Source organism: Pristiophorus japonicus, chromosome 2 (assembly GCF_044704955.1).
Source record: "Pristiophorus japonicus isolate sPriJap1 chromosome 2, sPriJap1.hap1, whole genome shotgun sequence".
NCBI classification, from domain to species: domain Eukaryota; kingdom Metazoa; phylum Chordata; class Chondrichthyes; family Pristiophoridae; genus Pristiophorus; species Pristiophorus japonicus.
In genome coordinates, this window is record NC_091978.1 from 60,220,390 (window position 1) to 60,239,850 (window position 19,461).

Genomic DNA, 19,461 nt, shown 5'->3' on the forward strand with positions numbered 1-19,461 from the left:
GTTGGAAGTGGGTAGTGGTGTCCCACAAGATTCAGTTGTTGGACCACTTCAGTTCACAGCATGCATCAATGATTGGGATAGAAAGATGAAGAGGACAGTGTCTAAATTCACACATGATGCTAAAATAGAAGCAATGCTGAGGACCAAAGGAAGCTGCAAGGGGATATTGATAAGATGTTGGAATGGGAAAAAAGTGGCAGGTAGAATTCAATGTCAGTAAAAGTGAGGTGTACATTTTGGTAAATATATAAAAGTTTGAATGGGAGAAAGCTGGGTAATGTAGAAAAGCAGAGGTTTACATCATCATCATCATAGGCAGTCCCTCGAAATCGAGGAAGACTTGCTTCCACTCTAAAAGTGAGTTCTCAGGTGACTGTACAGTCCAATATGGGAATTACAGTCTCTGTCACAGGTGGGACAGACAGTTGTTGAAGGAAAGGGTGGGTCAGGAGTCTGGTTTGCCGCACGCTCCTTCTGCTGCCTGCGCTTGATTTCTGCATGCTCTCGACGACGAGACTTGAGGTGCTCAGCGCCCTCCCGGATGCACTTCCTCCACTTAGGGCAGTCTTGGGCCAGGGGCCGGTGGGGTTGTTGCACTTTATCAAGGAGGCTTTGAGGGTGTCCTTAAACATTTCCTCTGCCCACCTGGGGCTTGCTTGCCTTGTAGGAGTTCCGAATAGACCGCTTGCTTTGGGAGTCTTGTGTCAGGCATGCGGATGATGTGGCCCACCCAACGGAGCTGGTCGAGTGTGGTCAGTGCTTCGAAGCTGGTTTACAAGACCCTAAAAGCAGGACCTCGTGGTTAAGGTCATAAAAATGCTAATGGAGTATTAGGTTTTATGGCAAAAATATAAAAGATGTGATGTAATACTGAAACTATATGAAATCTTAAACCACATTTGGAGTGCTATGTGTGGTTTTGGGTTCCATACGATAGGAGGGACGTTGAGGCAGTAGAGAGAGCACACCACGGATTCATTACGATTCTGCCTGGTATGGGGAAATACAAATATGAAGCAAGTCTCAAAATTAGAACAGAGGCGATTATGGGGTGATTTGACAGAAGTGTTTAAAGTGATGAAGGGATGGAACAGAGTAGATAGAAACAAACTGTTTTTAGTGATTGAGTGATCTGGACTAAGGGAACATCGATATAAGATTAAATGTAAGAGATTGAGGACAGAGAGCAGAGAAATATTTTTACCCAGAGGATTGTGAGGCTGTGGAATGCACTATTGAAGTTAGTGAAGGTATCGTTTAAGAATAGATTAGGTACGTGATTGAAGGAAAGAGGAATAAAGGGACTTGGGAACAGAGCAAGCATATGGGATTAAGTCTATTGCTCATGTGGAGGATAAGCAACAGCATTGACTGGTTGAACTGAATGGTCTCTTTCTATGTTGTAATTTCAAGTAATTCTATGTACCCTGATCGCCCTTTATACAATGGAACTATGACTGTCTCAATCCAGCCTAATGGATTGAGCTCATAAGGCAAAACTGACTCTAATTTGGCATTGATTAACAACAACTTGCATTTATATAGCACATTTGATGAACGAAAATATTCCAAGACGCTAAATCTTGCTCAAAGAGAATGACTGTTGTGGCAAACAGAAATGCAGCAGGGAGGATTTTTCTTGTTGGACTTAAGGGGCTGGAGATTTTTGGCTTTGCCGTTTTCGAGGCGAAAAGGAAGGTGGCGTGGTAAATTTACCGCCCGATTAACGTTTGCGTCATGTGGAGTAATTTTTGTCATTTGGCCCCTGTGCTAGGTGTGCAGCGCAAAGATAGGCGTTGTATGACTTTCGCGGTGCAAAAACGGGAACCTCGCCAATTAAAGTACGGGGCCGGGGCGCGTTTCAGGGCATACGGGTCGGGTGCAAGTCAAGACTTCTGCCGGTATCACAAGGAGAGCCGTTGCACACCCGGTGCAGGCTCAAAGGGCCGAATGGCCTACTGCTGCACCTATTTTCTATGTTTCTCCCCGGCGGTGCAACTAAGCGCCATCGCAAAACCCACCCGGAGGATCGTGCCCGGATGCAAAAGACCTCACCGCCCTATTTTTCAACGCGGAGGGTCGAAACCTGGGTCACAAACGACCTGAAAATCCAGCCCAAGATATTTTGGCGGGGAACCAGTAGCCTTTCTCTGCATATAAACCATGGTATACATTAGATGAGTGCACTTCCTGCTAATGGGAACATTCCACAGTACTAATGCACCTCACCTTCATAAACTCTGAAATACATAAAAGGCAATGAAAAATCGACCATCCTCCACATATTCTTCCATTATTCCCTCAGAAATAGTCTATTGTAGCCTTCACTTGTATTTGGGGGATACAGGAGACTGGATATTGATTAGCACAGCAGCCCTTTTGCGCATTCATAAGGATTGGTGGTTTGTACCTTCCAGTGGTAAGATAATACACTGCTTATGTATTAGTAAGCTGCTTGATTTGCTATTATCTTACATATCATAAACTTTCATAGGTAAGTGTTATGACCTAAAAATTGGTATCAGAACATGTTTATTATGGCTGGTCTCCTGCAATAAAAATGATTCAGTGAGGCTTATAAAATTGCTGGGAGAGGGGATGTGAAAATTCTTGGTAAATTACCTAATTTCGAGACTCATTCGTGTGATTTGCTTGGAATGATTCAACAGTAAAACCCCAAATACCGATGACAATCACATTACATTATGACAATAGCAAATCCTATGTGTGAAGTCTAAGATCCTGCTGTGGCATTTAAAGTGTTACTGTCAAATTTTTGATGTTTCACCTCTCTCCACATTTTCCAATGGACTAGATTACATGATGGGTCGCAGGTCAGCCCATTGTACCTTTGACTCATAACATCTTTCAAAGGAACTTCCAAAACATGGGAGCAAAATATTTTTTTTGTACTTAAAAACACAATGGATAAGATTACTTACTGGTGGCAAAATCTTTCCTAGCTTTGACATAATTGCATGTCAGGCATTGAGACTTTGTTGCATCTATGAGGTAAACACATTTCTTTAGAGCTGCTCCCACTCCGCTGCTATAGCTTTGCTTAAGTGTGGTGGTAACCTCGATAACCGTGAATGGTCCACCGCTGTCCTTGAGGGTAATTGCCCTGAAATGCCAAACAGGACCATCCTCCTGGTGTGGCTCAGTGGCCAGTGCCCTCGCCTCTGAGTCAGAAGGTTGTGAGTTCAAGTCCCACTCAGGGACCTGAGCACATAAATCTAAGCTGACACTCCAGTGCAGTGTTGAGGGAGTGCACGGTCGGAGGTACCGTCTTTCAGATGAGATGTTAAACCGAGGCCCCATCTGCCCCCTCAGGTGGACGTGAAAGATCCCATGGTACTATTGCGAAGAAGAGCAGGGGAGTTATCCCCAATGTCCTGGCCAATATTCATCCCTCCATCAACATAACAAAAACAGATTATCTGGTCATTATCACATTGCTGTTTGTGGGCGCTTGCTGAGCACAAATTGGCTGCCGCGTTTCCCACATTACAACAGTGACTACACTTCAAAAGTACTTCATCGGCTGTAAAGCGCTATGAGATGTCTGGTGATCATGAAAGGCGCTATATAAATGCAAGTCTTTCTTTTCTTTCTTTAAACTCTCCTCATGCAGCTGCACATCCATTTTTCCAGTTATCAAATGGTGGGTCTGGTGCTGTACCTACCTGTCTTCTGCCCACAGAATCCGTTTAAGCCTCCACACTGGGTTTCTTTTACTTCATTTATTCCGGAACTTAATCCAAGGTCATTTTAAGTCAATGGAAATAAAATTCGGGAGAGATGTAAAATGGACCACTGCCTCGCTATCACCCGTTTGACACCAACATAGGAAGTCAAGATCTAGCCCTCCCAGTGGGGACCTGTGCCTGAAGGAAGTCCCGGTCAGATATAAGACTTAAATATGGCAGTGCTGAATCTTCAACCAGTGCTCCCTTTGGCTGTTGTTCCTCACGGAGAGCACTTATCTTTGAATTTAGCCTGTAATTTCTGTGCAGCTTCTGTGATGCGTGACTACTCAGATTCTGATTTTTTTCTTCAAAGAGAATGTTTCTACACCCAAAGAAAATAAACCCATATAATCCATGGACCCCTCAGGGTCTTCATCTTCTGCTCACTTTTTTGTGTAGTAGGAAAATAGGATCTCCATAAAAATAACTCTTACGTCTGTTCCTTCAGAAACAATATATCTCAGAAGATTTTGAAAGGAACTGTAAGATTGTAGATGCAGTCTTTGCTTTTTCAACAATCAACCAAGCTTGTGTAAAGTGTAAATGTGATTATTGTACTTTTATTACCCTGATGACATTGCTGCTTCTGCGTCTTATTTTACACGTAAATTAACTTGGACGGGGATTTCCGTGTTTAAATGTAAAAATTGTGGGGAAAAGTTGTGAATCAGTCGCCATGTGATGAAGGGTTAAAAATTTAAAGCTCTCCCCACCAGCATTTAGCAACACTGGGCGCTTGTAAGTTGGTGTCATTACTAGAGTCAAGTGTTGCTATGGCGGAAATGATGGAAAATGTGATGTTTGACGTCACTCCGTTATTATCGCCTACTTTAGAGGAAAACCTTGGGAGTGGTGGGAATTGGGGGGGGGCGGGAGGTGGGGGGAGCCAGTGGATTTTCCACTCCCAACCAGTCAAAGTAATGCCACTGAAGTGGTGAAATTAAAGCGGAAAATTTGCCCCTCTGTTTTGGCAAACCTGAATGAGGGTTAATTGAGCTGTATTAAAAGGGGTTGATACTCGATTACAATGAGGTTTGATTGAACATCGATGACTAAAAGTCAGTAATCTTTCTGCCTTCCAGAGTATAAAGGTCAGCTGGCTGCCACCACCATCCAATATGCAGAATGGCTTTATTACCGGGTACAAAATCAGGCACAAAATGATTGGTCGTAGGGGTGACATGGAGACCCTGGAACCCAACAATCTTTGGTACCTCTTTACAGGTGAGATTCAGTCTGTTGAAAGCTTTGAGAACTTTTATTGACACCGCTGTATCCTGCCCTGTACAAAGTCCTGCTCGCCCATAACCACTGTTTTTATTGACCTGCATTGGCTCCCTATCCCCCAGTGCCTGAATTTAAAATCTGATTTTAAATCACTCCAGTCCAGCACTCTGTCACCCTGAACTTTCTGTACCTCTGAATCTGACCTAGTGGTTCTCCTGCCTCCCCGCCCCCCTGTCCACCCCAATATAGGTAGCAGAGTTTCAACTGCCTGGGTCTAATGCTCTGTAATTCTCTGTAAATCCTCTACCTCTCCAATTCTTTATCCTCCTTTAAAAACCTCTTTTGATTCACCCCCTCCTAATCTCTCCTTTCTTGGCTCAATATCCATTTTCCACACATCAGTCTGTGAAGCACCTTGCAACGCTTTTTAACATGAAAGGCACTCGATAAATGTAAGTTGTTGTTGATATATATGCTACGTTCTTGGATTTTGTAGTATACCCAGGGAACAAACAGAGAACAGTGTACAGTTTATTCCAGCTATTAGTTTTATCATACCATCTCACATCACCCTCTTTATCTTTGGAAGGTAGCAGAATAACACGACACTAGACTCTCAATTAGGCTTCAACCATTAAACAAATGCACTAAACAATAGTAGGGCAAACAAAGCAGAAACAGAAGATATATTTTTATAATAGCTATTAATCTTAGCTAGCTCCTCGAGTACTAGAAAATAATAATTAGTCTGTGACCGCTGTTCTAAACTATGTATAAGAAATATTCTTATGTGGCAGTTCCTTTTTCTTAACATCCACGGAATCTATCTGGCCTGACCACAGACTGATGAATACCTTCAAATATGTGACCAAGTAGATTTAATTTTCAGAAAAGCTGCCGATCAAAAACACATTTGAACAAATACTGCAAGACGTTTGAATTCAAAGGCTTAGCATTTTCCTCAGCACGGCTCCCAAACAATGATTGGGGTGGGGCGGGGGGTAGGGGGTTTAACAGGAAAAGAATGGGTGGTTTGGGGTTGGGTGTAGACGTCAAATCGGAGAAAAATGAGGCGCGGTCACAACCAGGCTCCAACGCACCGACCTCTGGGTTTAACTGAGGTGCGTTTGGCTGTGTGCCAGTAATCTGCTCGCGGAGTCGGTGTAATCATTAGTACAGGTGGGTGGGCAATGAAGACATCGTTTAATTGTTTAATCATTTAATTACATGGAAATGAGGGGCCTTTCAAATGAATTTAATTTTTCTTTGGACTTAAAGCTTCCAGCAGGGGTTTCCCAGGGTTGGGGAAACCCGCCAGTGAAAGTTCCGATTGCTCAACCTCACTTCTTACAGTTGCTTTTATCAGTTCCTCTCGCAACTTTTAATAGAGAGTTCTTGTCAGCAGAGAGGATTTGGAGAAGTTTGGAACCTATCAAACAGACACGAGGATGGGAGGCACTATAGATAGTTTTGCCACTACATCCGAAGAGGAAAGCAATCACCCTTCACAGCAGTGACAACGTACTGTGATTGGATCAACAGGTGCACGGGAGGGAGGTGCACGGGAGGGAGGTGCACGGGAGGGAGGTGCACGGGAGCGAGGTGCAGAAAGGCAGAGGGGAAACCAATGGAGAGGCCAAGGTTGCAGGAGGCAATACCCACATAACAGGATGCATAGACAGAGGCTCAGTTTCCTTGACCGCTCGGAAGAGCGGTGCTTCCGCAGGCTGAGGTTGTCACGTCAGGTGGAGGCAGACATCTGCACCTCATAGAAGATGACCAGTTCCCTGCCGGACCTGGCGGCCATGCATTGCCAGTGGCTGTGAAAGTGACCACCGCTCTCTATTTTTGCTTCTGGTTCCTTCCAGGGCGCTACCGGAGTCATATTGAGCATCTCGCAGTCTGCTGGAAATAAATGCATAAGGCAGGTGACGGATTGTTTATCGGGGCTGGGAGTTATGTAAACTATCCCTGTGACAATAACAGCCAGAATGAGCAGGCAATCGCCTCCCTGGTTGGGTTCCAATCGGTTCAGAGTGCACACACATGGCAATCCTAGCACCACCACAGCAACCAGGAGTTTGTATCAACCGCCAGGGATATTATTCCATCAGTGCACAGCTGCTAGGCAACCACAAGAAGAGATTCATGCATGTGTGCGCCAGATTCCCTGGCAGCTGTCATGATGCTTTCAGACCAACATTCCAGACCTCTTCATTCCAGGGAGCAGACTTAAGTGCTGGCTCATCGAAGACAAGAGATATCCCTTTCAAACTTGGCTCATGACACCTGTGAGGAACCCCACCAATGAGGCGCAGGAGTGCTCCAATGAGAGCGACATTACCATCAAGTGTGGCCTAGAGTAAGCCATCAGACTGTTGAAGATGCTCTTCAGCTGCCAGACAGTTCTGGAGGCCCCTTCAGTACTTCAGTACTTGTCAGTGAGAGTGCCCAGAATCATAGTGGTGTGCCGTGTCCTGTGCATGGGGTTGTGATGAAGTGTACAGAAAATGAAGGCTGGATGTTGCTGAAAGATAAATGGGTGTGAGGAGTGATGTGATGGAGAACGTTTAGCAAGACAGATTGAAAAAGAGGGGTCTTAAACCACAGGATGTAGTTGAATCAACAACAATGTGTATTTCTATAGCACCTTCAACGTAGTGAAACATCCCAAGGCGCTTCCGAGGAGCATTATGAGACTGAAAATCTGACACCAAGCCACATAAGGCGAAATTAGGGCAGGTCACCAAAAGCTTGGTCAAAGAGGTAGGTTTTAAGAAGCGTCTTGAAGAAAGAAAGGGAGGCGGAGAGGTTTAGGCAGGGTTAACAGAATTTAGGGCCTAGGTAACAGAAGGCACAACCACCAATGATTGAGCGATGATAATCAGGGATGCTCAAGAGGGCAGAATTAGAGGAGCGCAGACATCTCAGGGGGCTGCAGGAGATTACAGAGATAGGGAGGGGTGAGGCCATGGACGGATTTGAAAACAAGGATGAGAATTTTGAAATCGAGGCGTTGCTTAACTGGGAGCAACCACAGGGGTGATGGGTGAGCAGGACTTGGTGCTAGTTAGGACACGAGCAGCCAAGTTTTGGATAACCTCTAGTTTACATAGGGTAGGATGTGGGAGGCCAGCCAGGATGTGTTGAAATAGTCAAGTCTAGAGGTAACAAAGGCATGGACGAGGGCTTCAGCAGCAGATGAGCTGAGGCAAATGCAGAGACGAGCGATATTACGGAGGTGGAAATAGGTGGTCTTAGTTATGCTGCGGATATGTATCAGCAAAAGTACTCACTTTTCCTGACCTGTTGCGGTCATTAAACCGCTTCCTACATTGCATCCATGACCTGGGCCCAATGCTTCTGCTGCTCACCTCTACAGCTAGCTACAACCACAACTTCTCGGTTAGAACACCATGTCAGTAAGTGTCAGACAGTGGCACAGTTGGTAGCACCCTCGCCTCTGTGCCAGAAGGTTGTGAGCTCAGGTTCCACTCCAGTGACTTGGGCACAAAAATGTAGTACTGAGGGAGTGCTGCACTCTCGGAGGTGCCAACTTTCGGATCAGAAGTTAAACCAGATGAAAGTTAAAGATCCCATGGTACTATTTCGAAGAAGAGCAGGGGAGTTATCCAAGGTGTCCTGGCCAAGATTTATCCCTCAACCAACAGCACTAATACTCTCTCTCTCTCTTCTCTCTCTCTTTGGCCTGAGTGAGAACACTGACGTTGGTGCGGCTATCCTGCCACTGGATTTGCAGGATCTTGCGGAGACAGCGCCGATGGTACGTTTCCAGTGTTTTGAGGTGCCTGCTGTATATAGTCCACATATCTGAGCCATATAGGAGGGCGGGTCTCACTACTGCTCTGTAGACCATGAGCTTGGTGCAAGGTTTGAGGTCATGGTCTTCAAGCACTCTCTTCCTCAGGCGACCGAAGGCTGCATTGGCACCCTGAAGGTGGTGTTGGACCTGGTCGTCAATGTCTGCCCTTGCTGATAGTAGGCTCCTGCGATATGGAAAATGGTCCACGTTGCCCAAGGCCATCGCCTAATCCACTCTGTCATCACCATCAACATAGCCCCAAAACAGCGACGGCAACAGAAACAATGCCGCCGCAAAATCAACACTGAAGCACTCAAAGATCCTGCTAAGAAAGCCATATTCAGCCAGCGCCCCACTGTCAACCTAATGACTCCCAGTGACCCAGAGTTGCAGAGTATTCACAGTGCCTGGTCTGCCCTCAAGGCCTGCATAATTAGCAACTGTGAAGAGATGATCAGTCACTCAACCAGGAAACACCAAGACTGGTTCGACGAGAAAAACCAAGAGGTCCAGGAGCTAATAAGCTGTAAGCACAAGGCATTCTTGAACTGGGAACAGCAACACAACTCGAGAGCAAGAAAGCAGCTCTACAGATGTCTGAAAGTCAAGGCCCAACAAAAAACTCGTGACCTAAAGAAAAGATGGTGGATAGAGAAACCGCAGGAGATCCAGCAACTAGCCGACAACCACAAGGTGCGATGATTCTTTAGCGCAGTCAAGACCGCCTATGGACCAAGCACCCAAGGCCCTTCCTACTGCTGGCCAAGAATGGAGAGATACTCATCAAAAACAGAAAGGCAGTCAGTGCTTGCTGGAAGGAGCACTTCGAAGATCCCCTTAACCGAGACTCTGTCTTCGACGTGAGTGTCCTCGACTCCATCCCACAGCATGCTGCCAGCCACCATCTCAGCACAACCCCAGCCCGGCTGAAGTAGAAAAGGCCATCCGACAACTGAAGAACAACAAGTCCTCAGGAGCAGATGGAATCCCCGCTGAAGTACTAAAGCATGGCAGAGAAGCCGTGAATTCAGGGTCTCATTTCTCTTATCTGGATGGAGGAGAGCTTGCCAGGTGATCGCAGAGATGCCGTAATCGTAACCATCTTCAAGAAAGGCGACAAGTCCGATTACGGTACTTACAGAGCAGTTTCCCTGCTGTGTGTGCTGCAGGAAAGGTCATCGCAAGAATCCTCCTCAATCACCTTCTCACTGTGGCTGAAGAGCTCCTCCCTGAGTTTCATTGTGGATTCCGTCCACTAAGGGGCACAATAGACATGATCTTCAATGCGTAGCAAATCCAAGTCATCTAGTACAGACATCTGGTCATTATCACATTGCTGTTTGTGGGAACTTGCTGTGCGCCAATTGGCTGCCGCATTTGAGTACACTGTAAAGCGCTTTGGGATATCCAGTGGTTGTGAAAGGTGCATCCTCCGCCTGCTGACTGCACCCAGCAATAATTCCAGTGAGGCGTCATTGAATCTGTCCTTGCTCTATGTCCACCATCCATTCCGAATACCTCCAATTTCCATTTGTGAACTGTTTCTTTAAATACAGCTGAGATTGTGCCAAGCAGGTAAGCATCACTCCTGGTGTGCAGCTTGGAGATGCGAAACCCAGATGTTAAAATTAATTGGCACAATTGAGTCAAGATTGCAGATTCCGACCCATTCAGTTGATTTCCGGGTTTCCCCCATGCAATTCCAGCCCCCGCTCAGAAGTCACCTTCAGATTAATATCGGGCCATTAACTCTGAACTGGAAGTGCGAAACGCAAAAATTTACTTTGGTGGTGGTCAAAAACATCTGACCCTTAAGTTTGCTGAAAGCATATTTGGTGATTAAAGCTGTAACTACCCACTGTGTGATGGTGAGGGGTTTTAAATATCGTTGTTCACGTACAGTATTAAATGCCAGGACTCACAGTGCCAACCATTGCTTGGACAGTGAGCAGCAGTGGAAAAACCTTTCCTGTTATGTACCTGCAGTGGTGTAATATTCTGAATATTAGCTGTCCAACAGGGTATAGAGTGACAAGTGGCATTTACCTACATTACTAGCCATGAGTTTTAATGAATAGTGATCATTTTATTGAGCTGGGAATTCTTATCACTAATTCATCTAAAGACAGTGATACAGCAAAGTGGAAAGTGGCCTTTGGCTGTGCATTCTGAAAATCATTATCATACATGTCACATCCATATTAAAGGGCGACATCAACTGAATGCAAAAGGTGAGTGGAAAAAGAACATAAGAACATAAGAACATAAGAAATAGGAGCAGGAGGAGATCATTCGGCCCCTCGAGCCTGCTCCGCCATTCAATAAGATCATGGCTGATCTTCTACCTCAACTCCATTTCCTGCACTATCCGCATATCCCTTGATTCCCTTAATATTCAAAAATCTATTGCTCTCTGTCTTGAATATAATAAAAGACTGAGCCGTCACAACCCTCTGGGGTAGAGATTCCAAAGATTCACAACCCTCCGAGTGAAGAAATTTCTCCTCATCTCAGTCTTAAATGGCCTACCCCTTATTCTGAGACCGTGACCTCTGGTTCTAGACTCCCCAGCCAGAGGAAACATCCTCCCTGCATCTACCTTGTCAAGCCCTATAAGAATTTTGAGTGTTTCAATGAGATTACCTCTCGTTCTTTTAAACTCTAGAGATTATAGGCCTAGTCTACTCAATCGCTCTTCACAGGACACTCCTCCCATCCCAGGAATCAATCTGGTGAACACTTTGTTGTTCTCCCTCTATGGCAAGTATATCCTTCCTTAGGTAATACAATACTGTACACAATACTCCAGGTGTGGTCTCACCAGGGCCCTATATAATTGCAATAAGATGTCTTTACTCTTATACTCAAAACCTCTTGTAATAAAGGTCAACATACCATTTGCTCTCTTAATTGCTTGCTGTACCTGCATTTAACTTTCAGTGATTCGTGTACAAGGACACCCAGTTCCATCTGAACACCAACATTTCCCAATCTCTCACCATTTAAAAAATACTCTGTTTTTCTATTTTTCCTACGAAAGTGGATAAATTCACATTTCTCCATATTATATTCCATTTGCCATGTTCTTGCCCATTCACTTAGCTTGTCTATATCCTCTTGAATTCTCACAACTTATCTTTCCACCTAGCTTTGTATCATCAGCAAACTTGGATATATTATATTTGGCCCCCTCATCCAAATCATTGATATATATTGAAAATAGCTGGGGCCCAAGCACTGATCCTTGCAGCATCCCACTAGTTACAGCCTGCCAACCTGAAAATGACCCGTTTATTCCTACTCTCAGTTTTCTGTCTGTTAACCAATCCTCAATCCATGCTGGTATATTACCCCCAATCCCATGAGCCCTAATTTTGTTTAATAATCTCTTGTGTGGAGCCTTATCGAATGCTTTCTGAAAATCCAAATACACCATGTCTACTGTTCCCCCCCTTATCTATTCTGCTAGTTACAACCTCAAAAAATTCGAATAGATTTGTCAAACATGGTTTCCCTTTCATATATCCGTGTTGACTCTGCCCAATCCTATTATTATTTTCTAAGTGCCCTGTTATCACGTCCTTAATAATAGAGGCTAGCATTTTCCCTACAAGGATTATATTTGTAAAATTTACTGCACAAAATGTGACACTAATAGACTCATTATATGCGTATAACGTGTGCATGTCTTAGAGGTTTGGGATCTTCATGTTATATGCATAATATTTGTATATAGGGATGTAAACTGTTTGCACAAGTGTGTTACTTATACAGACTAGGGTATATAGCAATGCACTGCATATGGGCAACGTTTGTACAGGAGATATTCACAATACGATGGTCAGTGCTTCTCTTAACTTTCATCTCTATTTCCTTCTAAGTGCTATTTATGCCATCCTATGCACTCCAGTTCCTCCTCTTCCCTTAATCCTCTAAGCGTTGAAATCAAATTGATTACTATAGGATCTCAAAACTGGAAATCCTTGCTTCCCTCAGTCCTTTCTTCTTCCTACAACCTTCAGGCTTTTAAAACCCAAACATGATATTACCTAACTATTAATTTTTGATTTGCCTCATCTTCTCTCCTACTCTTTTCAACCTTGGTGTTGTCCTCCACTATGGGCATTGGACCCTCAATTGAAACTTGTAATTTGGACAGCTGCAGCATCTTCCTGAGATGTCCCTTATGTTGCAGTGGGTATGCAGTGTGACAAAAAATATGGATGTAGAATATGGGAAAACGCAGCAGTCATTTGCACCCAGCAAGATCCCATAACCAGCTTTGAGATGAACGGCCAGTTAATTGTTTTTTGGTGGTGTTGGTTGAAAGGACCTTTCTGCTCTTCTTTCTCAATAGTGCCATGGTACCTTTAACATCCACCTGAACCACCAGAATAGAGAGATGGCACCTTGGTTTTACATTATACTCAATGTATTTTATCTCAGTTTGGCTGACTTTTTAAATCCAGTCACCAACCAGAAGGGGTCTAAATTGCATGGGCTGTGACCCTGAAACTTCTTCATCATCATCATCATCATCATATCGAGAATGACTTGCTTCTACGCCAAAAAGGGATGAGTTCACAGGTGTTTCAATGAAGAACCTAATATTCCAGGTCCAAAACTATATGTTGAAGGGTGGGAGATGCCTGTGGGTGGATTTTTTTAACGTGTGGTGGCCGTTGCACACCAGCCACCACACAGTCTTGACAGAGCTGGGTCTTGGTCCAGTGGCAAGGGTTAACACCAAGACCTTAAAGGACTCTGAAACTTACTCCAGCGATAGCCAGTGCTAACTCTACCAGAATATGTGGGATCGAGGGCAGAAACTTGCATTGGGTCAGTGGGTACGTGTGCCACAGCAGGTACATTTTGGGCACCTGCCAAGCTGCCAGGAACGCCAGCCTCTGTGCTCAGTCCGGCGAGTGGGTGGGGGAGGTGTCTGGCCTCCCCGCCCCCTGTAACAAAGAATGAAGCTGCCATTGTGAGGATGCTGCTGTTACAATAGAAACAAATGCTTATTTCTTCAGGAGTCCAGGCTGCTTCCCGACCTAACCCCATCACACCCCGCCCTTGCCTTATCTGATTGAAAATACCAGCCTCCATACTTAGTAAAATTCTAGTAAGGCTGGGGAAGTTAAAACCTTCAGCATACAGAGTTCCTGCTCCATCTGATGCAGGAGACCATATTCGGAGCAGATAGATGTTTTGCCCCTTGGAAACTCTAGACAAAGACTGGAATCCGGCATATCCAGGTCCCTGTCTATTTCTTGGGGTCTCCAATGCATTCTTACTGGAGTCATGGCGGGTGTTTATAATGTGACATGTGCATTTTCAGAGCCAAGTACTTTAAAATCTAGCTGTCAACAGGGCGACAGGATTCAGAGAAGAACCAAGCCATATAATTCAAACAATAACAATGCTGACTTCAAACAAAAGCAGTATGTAGTGATTGGTTCAGTTATATGTATGACTAGCAGCTGAATTGAGTTGTCAGTTACTTAAATCCAAAAACCCAGGAGCCTCTTTCTGGGATATAAAATAAATAGAATTTTTTAAATCAAGAGGAACCTGTATGAAACCTTCAAGAGTTAGATTAAAATGACGAGAAGCAGAATAACTATGTAAATAAAATGTAATTTTTTATTGCAAATATATTTGTTGTATATCACTACCATTTATTCATTTGTTTATCTGTGGTTAAATAAATTTGTTTGAAAGTCATAGTCTGAAAGAAGGTTGAATATTGTGGTGTTCTGCTGCTTTTTGTCGACCAGAGAAAGATCCTTTGAAAGCAGAGAATAATTCCAGTAGCTAAAGTAATGAGCTGAAAGATTTTTCTGTTTCAAGGGCTGGGAATTTACTTGAAGTTCCTCCTGCACTGCCATTAATGGAAACCCCATTTACGATTGTAAATTGGGTTTCCATCTGCACGTCCAGCAAAGTTACGGCAGCAGTTTGGGAGCAGCTGTGAGGAAATTCGTGAGCACATTACTGAAAGTTTCTCTAGATATTAGGACAAGTAAAGATAATCTCAAGGTCCCAGGGAGTTGGTACTTACCAGAAGAGTAGTCTCAAATACAAAAGCCAATAAGTCTATCATAAGGAGGGCAGAAAGGACCCAAAGATATAAGGGCTACCTCTGACAAATCAGCACTCCTTTCATGATGTACTGAATTATCAGCCTAGTTTGTGTACTCAAGTTCTTGAGTGGGCCTTGAACTTGCAAACTTCTGACTCAGAGGCAAGATTGCTATCAACCGGGCCAAGCTAACGGGGGCCGAAATTCACGGTCTTAAAGAGACTCGTTAATGTCTGTTTGTGGCGGCCATTCTTAAAAATCGAATGGCTGCCGCTTTGGGGTCAACAGGCCGACCCGACATAAATTCAGGTCGGGTATTTTTTGGCCTGGATCCCATTCCGCCCAAGTAGTTGCACCGCCAATTTAAAGCAATAAAAAAATACTTATCAGCCATTTCCAGCTCCATCCGTCGATCCCCCGCTGCGCGGTGCCCCAGCAGGTTTTTATGCTGGCGCACCATCTCCGAACTGAGCGAGGCCCGGCAGCGCAGCCACCCATAAAGGGAAGGGCCACTGCCGCGGCTGCAATGGAGAAATTTTTGCCAGCCGACTTGCCAATTAGCCGGCGAAATACTGCCCCCAGGTTCGGCCGGGCCGCTAACAGGCAGCCTGTCACCTCCTCTTGGGTGCCAGGCCACTGGCTCAGCTGAAACCCTCCCTGGTGGTCCAGTGGCCAAAGTTAAAAAATGATAGATTCTCCCCTTTAACGGAGGGGAGAGAGCGTGGTGACACACACGCGCTGTGACATCACCATGACCCCACCACTGATTGACAGCAGCGGAGGCCTGGAGCAACCCATTTTCAGCCAGTCAGCCTGGCTTTGAATCTAAGGCCTGCCCCATTATGATCCATTTCCTGTAGGACTTTGAAAAAATTTAAAAGTCCTGAAAATGGATCTACTTACCGCACCAGGAGTTCCAGCGGTAAGTTCCACCCTAAAACTCATAGGTGCACCAGCTTTGTGGTGCACCTAAATTTCAATCCCTATAAGACAAAAACCTCAGGGCTCTATTGCCTGTGCAGGGCCTCGATAAATGTGACTGCCAAATCGGGCATATAATGTTGCAGCTGTATCTGCAAACCATGCTCATGTCGAGCAATGTTTTGTGACAGCAGTGAATCCTTGCAATTTCTACCCTTACATGAGCACTATGAGAATCCTCGTAAAAGTATTGGGGCTCAATGTGCTGGGCTTTGCCTGTGAAGAGCTGTGACTGGTTTAAGATAGCATCGCACAACAGTGAAAATAAAAACCTCTTCTAGTGATGTGATATTCTATTAACTCCAACACTGACAGATTTCTAAGGGGTCGATCTTGACTTTGTGTGATAGTGTGAAACTTGTGTGACAGTGACTTCAATAGAAATAAAAATCAGGAGAGCTGTAAAATGGGCATGCTGACTCGCTATCACCTATTGTACACTATCACACAACTTCCAAGATCTATCCCTGTGTTTGCACTGGATGCTAACCCTCAGCTCATAGAGGTTAAGGGAGAACAAATTACTAGAAGGCTTGTTTGTATATCTAATGTTTCTTGTCTGGCATAAGAATCATGCAAAAAAAAATAAACTTCTAATGAGAGTTTGGGCTTACCATTGTTGTGATTTGATTGACAGGTCTGGACAAAGGAGGGCAGTACAGTTTTCAAGTTGCCGCCATGACTGTGAATGGAACAGGCCCGGCATCTGACTGGTTCACCATAGAAACACCAGAGAACGATCTAGATGGTAATGATCCTTTTAGAAAAAACTGTTACACCATTTACAGTGTAGGACCATGGTAATTGAAGTGATGGTCAACACATCGGTGGTGAAAGATCATGATTTTAGGTGAAGATCAATCTAAAGGGGAATTGAACTGTGAATACCTCAGGCAAAGGTTGTAACCTGAGTGGTGAATATGTTAACTTATGGAGCTTTGAGACGGAAGCCATAGGTGATCAATAAATTTATCAGAGTCCAGTTTTATTGTATATAATTTATGGTGTATTGCAGCTGAGAGCATCTGCTCCCATTTCAGTTTGCAGAGGTTTCCATTGAGCACATTATTTTGACAGCCCCTTTGAACGTTATGGAATAACAGGAATGTTTTATCATGGGATTATGCTCTTTGGGCCGCATGTTAAGTGGAAGGAATTTTACTGGGCAATATTAGATCTATATCTATCAACCAGGTTTACGAGGTTGATTCCTGAGATGAAGGGTTTGTCTTATGAAGAAAGGTTGAACAGATTGGGCCGATATTCATTGGAGTTTAGAAGGCTGAGAGGTGATCTTATTGAAACATATAAGATTCTGAGGGAGCTTGACAGGGTAGATACAGAGAGGATGTTTCCCCGCGTGGAGGAATCTAGAACTAGGGAGCATAGTTTCAGAATAAGGGATCGCCCATTTAAAACAGAATTGAGGAAGAATTTCTTCTCTCAGAGAGTCGCGAATCTTTGGAATTCTCTGCCCTGGAGAGCTGTGGAGCTAGACAGATTTTTGAACGATAAGGAAGTCAAGGGTTATGGGGAGCGGGCAGGGACGTTGAGTTGAGGCCAAGATCAGATCAGCCATGACAATGAATGGCAGAGCAGGCTCGTGGCCTACTTCTGCTCCTATTTCTTATGTTTTATGTGTTATTTCTTTTTGTCTTACTGTCAGTGCATTTATATATCTATGCTTCCTGTATCTTTATAGTTTCACTGCAGTAGCAGTGAGTTAATAGAGGAATTGCTGATTTTATAGGAAAAATAACCTGAGTACAGATACAGGAAAGAAAATGAGAGAAAGAGAGAGAAAAGCAGCAGGGTGGTAAAGTCCAAATGTTGTGGGCAACATGAAGGCATGGTGCAATGGAGAACCAAAGCAATGCTGGGATCAGGTTTGATGCCCTGCTCTGCTGTGATCCTAAGCATTGTCATCATCATCATAGGCAGTCCCTTGGAATCGAGGAAGACTTGCTTCCACTCCTAAAGTGAGTTCTTTGGTGGGTGAATAATCCAATACGAGAGCCACTGATCCTATCACAGGTGGAACAGATAGTTGTTGAGGGAAGGGGTGGGTGGGACTGGTTTGCCGCACGCTCTTTCCGCTGGCTGCACTTGATTTCTGCATGCTCTCGGTGTTGAGACTCGAAGTGCTCAACGCCCTCCCGGATGCACTTTCTCCACTTAGGGTGGTCTTTGGCCAGGGATTCCTAGGTGTCATTGGTGATGTCGCACTTTTTCAGGGAGGCTTTGAGGGTGCCCTTGTAAAGTTTCCGCTGCCCACCTTTGGCTCATTTGCTGTGAAGGAGTTCCGCATAGAGCACTTGCTTTGAGAGTCTCGTGTCTGGCATGCGAACTATGTGGCCTGCCCAGTGAAGCTGATCGGGTGTGGTCAGTGCTTCAATGCTGGGGATGTTAGCCTGGACAAGGACACTGATGTTGGTGCGTCTGCCCTCCCAGGGGATTTGTAGGATCTTGCGGAGACATCGTTGGTGATATATCTCCAGTGAATTAAGGTGTCTTCTGAACATCTTCCGCCTCTGAGCCATACAGGAGGGCGAGTATTACTACAGCCCTGTAGACCATGAGCTTGGTGGTAGATTTGAGGGCTTGGTCTTTGTACACTCTTTTCCTCCGGCAGCCGAAGGCTGCACTGGCGCGGTGGAGAAAGCACAGGAGATACAACAACTGGCCGACAAACATGATATGCAAGGATTCTTCATCACAGTCAAGGCCATCTACGGTCCAAACTCCCAAGGCCCCACCCCACTGCTGGCCAAGAACGGGGAAACACTCATCAAGAACACCGAGGCTGTCAGGGCCCGCTGGAAGGAGCACTTCAAAAATCGCCTCAATGGAGACTCTGCCTTTGACGCGAGTGTTCTCGACTCCATCCCGCAGCATGCGACCCGCCACCACCTCATTGAAACCCGAATGTTGCATGAGGTAGGCAAAGCCATAAAACAACTCAAGAACAACAACGCTACGGGAGCGGATGGAATCCCTGCTGAGGCGCTAAAGTATGGCGGAGAGGCACTGTTGGCGCAAATACGTGACCTCATCTCTCTCATCTGGAGGGAGGAGAGCATGCTGGGAGATCTCAGAGATGCAGTAATCGTGACCATCTTTAAAAAAGTGGACAATTCCTCAGCATTGACACTACTGTAGGGAGACAACTGTAATTCAAGTGCCTACCAACAAAGAAAGATGGAGGGACAATCAGAGGTTTTGACTGGGCCTCTATCAGACACGTCCAAATGGCAGCATCTAGAGTGTAATAAGGAGGACACAAGTGCAGGCTGCTCCCCAATTTCTTGATACAAGAAGCATGCTACCTGGCGACAGGACAGAAAACAGAGAGAATAACATAGCCTCAGAAAAACATGGGACATTGCAAATTGTGTGAAATGTAGCAAGCAGGGTAAACTCCCCTTCCCTCCTGATGTGCACAGGCAGCACCGAAGTAGCAGTTTCCACTGCATGGGACCCATTGTAGGAGTGGGACTTGTCGGTTTAGGGTTGAAATGTTTCAGATATTTCAGAAAAAGTCATGTCCATAGAAGTATTTATCTGTTATAATCAGACATTAAAGGGAAGCTGGTTAAAAC

General features: G+C 44.9%; 1 protein-coding gene across 1 annotated transcript in view; it reads left to right on the top strand.

Moving 5' to 3' along the window:
- The window catches only part of dcc (DCC netrin 1 receptor), a gene marked incomplete at its 5' end in the record, with an annotated part of 1,018,431 nt that overhangs the window by 818,857 nt on the left and 180,113 nt on the right, over positions 1-19,461 (top strand). The window contains 2 exons of the mRNA XM_070862030.1: positions 4,832-4,973; positions 16,500-16,610. Coding sequence (XP_070718131.1) covers positions 4,832-4,973; positions 16,500-16,610 — 253 coding nt within the window. The remainder of the gene's footprint in view (positions 1-4,831; positions 4,974-16,499; positions 16,611-19,461) is intronic.